The sequence below is a fragment of the Propithecus coquereli genome, unplaced genomic scaffold, assembly GCF_000956105.1.
Source record: "Propithecus coquereli isolate 6110/MARCELLA unplaced genomic scaffold, Pcoq_1.0 Scaffold103, whole genome shotgun sequence".
Classification (NCBI taxonomy): Eukaryota; Metazoa; Chordata; class Mammalia; order Primates; family Indriidae; genus Propithecus; species Propithecus coquereli.
The window spans coordinates 3,859,210-3,865,548 of NW_012134192.1; the positions used below are offsets into that span (position 1 = coordinate 3,859,210).

Genomic DNA, 6,339 nt, shown 5'->3' on the forward strand with positions numbered 1-6,339 from the left:
ATGTGACATTAAGATAGGAGTCATCAATGACAGCTAAGGTTTGTCAGTATAAGTTTGCAGAGGAAAAGGAAGTTTTGTAATACCGAGAAAATAGTAATTTATTACAAACGATAAAATGGTAAATTTAAGGCAGAGAGCCTTGGAAGGTACCAACCCACCAAGGTCAAGGTTAATGGGGAACACACTGAACAACAGTGCCCGCTGACGTTGAAGCCCTGGGAAGAACACGGCTTTATTTTGATGGCATTCCTGCCAAGAGTGTATGACCCGAGTCTGACTATGAGGAAACATCATATGGACCCAGGTAGAGCTGATTATTTTACAGAATATAAAGTCTGTATTTTTAAAAAGTGTCAAGGACATAGAAGGCAGGGACAGGCTGAGGAATACTTCCAGACTGAATGTGTCCGAAGAAACCTGATAGCTAAAAACGACACATATTCCTAGACAGGATTCCAAACCAGAAAAGAAAAAAGAATCATTGTTGGTGCACTTGGAACAACTTGAACGAGGCTTGTGGACTGAACAGTAGTGTTGTGCAGTGCTGATTTCCTGATCTGGAGAGCTGTGTGCGGATTATGTAGAAAGAATGCACTGGAATGTTTAGGGCTGAAGAGCACCATGTCTACAGCTTGCTCTCGGAAGGTTCTAAGAAGACTAATGCGTGTATGAGTGTGTGTGTCTGTAAAGTGGGAGTAGAGGAGGAAGAGAGAGGATAAAGAAGTATGGTAAAACGTTAAGAATTGAAGAATCTAGGTGAAGGGGATATGGGAATTCTTCGTTCTCTTCTGCTAACATTTTTTGTAGATTTGAAATTATTTCAAAATAAATTATTATTTAAAAGTGATATGCATTCTTCAAGCAAAGACCAGCTTAAATGATACTAATTTCACCAAGCAAATATTGTCAATATTTTAGGCCTTAGTGGACAATGAAATTGAATTTGAAGGCAACACATATTAATAGCACATTTGTGTATGCCACTTGAACCCATTTTCCAAGTTGCAGGTAAGGTTGCCAGTTTCTATTGGAGCCTGGGGTAAGATGCGTAGTGATGGGCTCATGCCCATAGAATTAGCTCATCTTCTCATATAACCCATCACCCAGCAGTGGCTGGCCTAACAGAAAGGTAAAATAGCTTACTGAAGATCCAGTTACGACGGTTGAGAAACAAATCCATGAAGGGATGTGGTTCTGTGTCACCGGATGCAATATGTACTTTGAAACTGTATCTGGTGTATTTCTCCTACAGCCATAGGTCCAGGAATCAAGGAGTAGAGTCGGAAGAGGTGGTTCCTCTCACTATCACAGCTAATAATAACACACGCCCAAAATTATTGCTTCCTGTCTCAGCAACTTATGATCTGCTGGTTTGGAGGTTTTGTTTCCCAAGGGGAGAATGCTTCCACCGGAAAACACAACAGTGATCCCATTGGACTAGATGAGACTGGTGCCTGGCCACTTTGGGATCCTTCTGCCACCGAAAGAGAGGCAGGAAAGGGGGCCGTTCTACTGGCTGAAGTGACTGACTCTGATTTCCAAGGGGCGAGCTGGTTGTTGGTACACAACGGAGTCAATGAGGACTGCTTCTGGAACCCAGAGGATTATCTGGGGTGCCTCTGAGTGTTTCCTTGCCCAATTGTGAAGATTAATGGAAAAATACAGCAACCAAAAAAAGACAGAACTTTGAGAACTCAGGACCTTCAGGAAAGAAGATCTGGCTCTCCCAGCTAGGTCAAGAACGTTGGCCTACCTGTGCCTTTCAGCAAGGTTCTTGGTTCTGGGCAAGGCTTCCCTGTGCCCTAGCTCTGGCTGTGCCCTCTGGAAAATCTCTCTGTCACCAGCAGGCTGCAAATTTCAGTGGCTGCCATGTTCTCCAAAGAGGTCTTAATCTCAGCCTTTAGGCGTGGGTCTTCTAAATGCTTAGTTCCTTCCTGTTTACTCTTCCTCAAACCTAGAGGTCACAGCTGCATTCTGCATTTGCTGTCACTAGCCTTCTTGTACTACCTCATCACATTTTACTGGTTAAAAATCTTTCTTAATATTCAAGAAGCAATAGGAAATATTCCCTGGTCAAATTACTAGTGAGGTTTCTGTTCCTGTCTGGACTCTGGGTGCAACATCAACCTAGTAAATACAGGCAGCCACCTGAACTTTCGCTGTTTGCGTACAGTCCACACTGCTGCACATCCAACAGACCTCAGTGATTCATCCTTCCAGGCTAGAAATGCAATCCTGCACCCTCCCCGGTGCTAAGTGGCTCCTTTTTACTATTCAACCACGTTTTTCATTAAGCTCAAACATGTATGTTCTTTCGTTCCTTCTCATTTTAAGCAAAAGACCTATTGTGGGTGGTAGGTTTATGGAGTGTGGATAGTTTTTATTATCACTATATATATTTTCTGGATATGATTAAGAAATTTGAAATCATGTTTCCAGTTATTCCTCCTGGTGCCGTAATGTTATAATTACACAACATGAGATTTTAAAATCGGGTCCAATAATTTTATAGAAACCTCCTCCAGGATATCTAAAAATAATATTAGTGCCAATTTATTGAGTGCTTAATTTGTCCCATATGCTTCAAGATACATACATTAACACATACATTCCTCCCTCCAGTAATCCTTCCAACGATCTTAGAAGAGAGATACTAACTTTTTTGTTTTGAAAATGTGGAAACTGAGGTTCAAAGAGAGTAAATAACTCATCTAAAATCGTAAGCCTAAAGTGGCAGTTTCCTCGTCTGAACCCCTAGTGAGGACAGGCCATGACCCTGAGGTCCTTCTAGACCTAACTTTTTGTGCAACTGATTCAGAAAGATCTGCCTCATTCAGAACCTAAGTGAAATATGAAGATTCATTCTTGAGCTTCCCTTCAAATTCCAAATGTCTCTAATTTTAGATAACAACCCAGCTGCCTAGAATGGAAACCCACATCACAACAAATTAGCTAAGTGGTTCCTACACATTCCTTATTTATAATCTCAGCAATTCTATCTCTGAATAATAGGTCGGTTGTTATGCATAGAGCAGTCTTGGGAAGACAGCAATTATGTTTTTTAATAAATTAGATACAAAATTAACATGTTCATTTATTACAGGAAATAAACCTATAAATATTTATTAATGGAATGGAATGGAATGACACTTCTCACTGGGTCCTAGAATAGTCCATCCTAACAAATGCTCATTAATAAATTTGTCAATGAAGATGGCATTAGGTGTGCTAAACTTTCACTGTGATGTATTACTCAGTGTTAAATAGGAAAAATGTTGTTTCATATTTTTCCTCTTCAAAGAACACCCAACTTGGACGTGCCCCATGGCTCACAGACCTCTCCTATACGTACACTCACGTCTGGAAGATCTCTCCGAGTCTCACAGCTTAAGACGCCATCTTTGTGTCAGTTCCTCCCAGACAGATATAGCCAAGCTGGACCTCTCTGTGAACTTCAGACTCATATAACCAACTACCTACTTACCAGTCTAAATGGATGTCTAATAGTCACTGCTTACGTATCATGTCCGAAAGTGAGCTTGTCTCATTATTGTCCCCATCCCAGTAAATGGCAACTCCATTCTACCAGTTAATCGGGTCAAAAAAAACCTTGGTATCTTTCCTACTCCATGCCAGTTCCACAGCAAATCCAATCAGCCCTGCCTCTGACACATGTAGAATGTGACCACGTCTCTCAGTATCCCTGACGATCCCCCACGATCATCTTTCACGAGGAACGTTGTACTAGTCTCCTATCTGGTTTCCCTGTTTCTGCCCTTGTCCTCATTATAGTCTATCATCAAAACAGCTGTTAGAGTAATCCTGTTGATCAGATCATGTCACTGGTCTATCCCAATCCCCTCACGGCTTCCCATCTCAAAGTCAAAGCTGAAGTCCTTACAGTGATCTAAGGTCCCCCACCATCGGGTGCCAATCCCCTTCCCTCGGTCCTCATCTCTGCTACCCCCCACTCTCTCTGCTCCAGCCACGCTGGCCACCTTGACGTTCCCGGCACATCCAGGCCCCCTCCTTCCCACTTCCTGTTCTCTCTGCCTGGAATATTGGTCCTTTAATATAAATTCTATGTGGCAACCCCCTCAAGCCTGCAGATCTTCACCTCAATGTCATCTTCTCAGCAAAGCCTTCCCGGGTCACCCTATCTGAAATCACGACCACCCTCCCCACTTCCCCCCCCAACACACACGCGCTCCTCTGCCCCCTCTCTGCTTTAGGTTTCTTCCTTAGCACTTAACCACTATCTAACTTATTATATAGTTTTTTTATCCCGTTGATCATCGATTCCTGACTAGAATGTAAACTTCACAAAGCCTGGGCTTTAGTCTGTAGACTGCTGCCTCCCCAGCGCCTGATTCTGCCATGGTCAGGCCTTAATCCCAGGAGTTTGGTTAGTACTTGAGCCTCTCCCACTCACACGCCACCAACCCGGTCCCCCTAACACTTTGGATGAAGAGGAATTAACATGGGTATCAGTGGTCCTTTGTTCAGTCAACGTGCATTAACTGAGCACCTGGCACCATCAGTCTGCCCTGTGAGGCTGGCTGGTGTGTTTCATGGGGAGCTACTCCCCCATGGCATGCCAAAGAATCCAGGGCAGGAAGCCATGCCTATCTGTAAACACTAGAACAGCATCGACACAGTGCGCCTCTGGTGTTTGCCATGCACTGCCTCTGATGTGTGCTTTTCACAACTGCCACGAAATCAGATCCTGTGTGTACACTGACCCATTTTATTTTATTTTTTTGTAGAGCTGGGGTCTTGCTATGTTGCACAGGCTGATCTCAAATTCCTGGGCTCAAGCAATCCTCCCACTTTAGCCTCCCAAAGTGTTGGGATTACAGGCCTGAGCCACCATGCCTGGCCACCTGACCCATTTTAACAAATGTACCCATTGAATACACTTAAGCTGAGGAAGCCAAGCTTGGCAGCCCTGTCCCAACGCTGGGCTAGCACAGCTGTGGTCCTTTCTTGTCACCCTGGAGGTGACTTGCCCCTAAGCCAGCCCACCTGGCACCATGAGGACTGCCTTATGGAACTGTGAGTACTCCCATAGCTGCTAAGCTAGTGCCTGGCTACCTACTGATTTCAAATGGTTTTCAGAAAGACAAATACATTTTCCCAGAAACATCAGCTCTACATTATCCAAATAAACAAAACTAGAGCACAGGGGGCAAAGAAGGATTATGAAGGGGAGGAACTATAAACAAGGCTAGAGGAATAACAAGTAAGTATATTGGCAAACATATGCTATCGCTATGATCTGAGTGTTTGTGTCCCCCAAAATTCACATTGAAATCCTAATCCCCAAAGTGACGGTGTATTAGCAGGTGGGGCCTTTACAGGGGATTAGGTCACGAGGGTGGAGTCCTCAAGAATGAGTTGTGTGTGTGCCCTTATACTAGCAGGATTGGGATGTGGGATGAAGAAATTGGGGGAGTTGGGGGAAGCTCCCTTGCCCCTTCCACCACGTGGGGGACCCAGCCAGGGGGACTGTCTCCTGGGGCCCTCACCAGACGCCTAAATTGTCAGTGCCTTCATCTTGGACTTCTCAGCCTCCAGAACGGTGAGAAGTAACTTTCCATTGGCTTGTTTATAAGCCACCCCGTCTATGGTATTTTGCTACAGCAGCTGGAAAGGACTAACGCAGGTCCTGTGTACCCCGCGAGCGCGGCACCCTTCTAAACGTCACCGGGCTGAACTCATTGAACATTCACTGTCGTCTACGAAGTAGGCACCACTCTGCACCGTCGTGGTTGTTTCCCTCTGAGGTCGCCGAGGCACAGAGAAGCTAAATAACTGGCCTAACTCTTTAAGAGGGTCGCCAGGACTCTGGAACCCAGGCGGTCTGGCTGCAGAACCGTCCCTGCTCTCAGCGTCCGGCGGGAACACATTATAGGAGCCAAAGCTGCAGTCCCGCGGCCGGAGCCAGGGCGGGCCGGCGCGAGGGCCCCGCGGGTCACCTGCGGTTGACCTGGAACTGCTCGATAGAGGCCTCGAGGCTCTCGAGGATCCTCCAGCACTCCTCCGTCGCGGGCGCGTCGCCCCAGCTCGCCATCCGAGCCCGGACGCGCGCTCCCGCCGAGCCGCGCGCTGCGGAGTCGGAGTCCGGGGCCGGCGTCCGTTGCCATGGCGACTCCCGGGGAACCCGCAAGCGCGGGAATCCGGGCCGGGGGCGGGGTGGCAGGGGGACGGTGCGGCGGGTTCCGGGGCCACGTTCCCGGGCCCTCCTGGCTTCCTCCTCTCCCCACGCTCTGAGCTCAGCCCACTTTGGGGGCCCGTGCACTTTTGGGGCTCAGATTCCCGTGCTTCTCTCTTCCCACA

The 6,339-nt window shown here is 46.7% G+C and overlaps 1 protein-coding gene across 1 annotated transcript in view; it reads right to left on the bottom strand.

Annotated features, from left to right (window-relative positions):
- Positions 1-6,146, bottom strand: part of LOC105810252 (chromosome unknown open reading frame, human C10orf67) — a 134,554-nt gene extending 128,408 nt beyond the window's left edge. Inside the window, exon 1 of the mRNA XM_012644191.1 lies at positions 5,908-6,146. Within this exon, the coding sequence (XP_012499645.1) occupies positions 5,908-6,146 (239 nt within the window). The remainder of the gene's footprint in view (positions 1-5,907) is intronic.
- Positions 6,147-6,339: the final 193 nt, after the last annotated feature.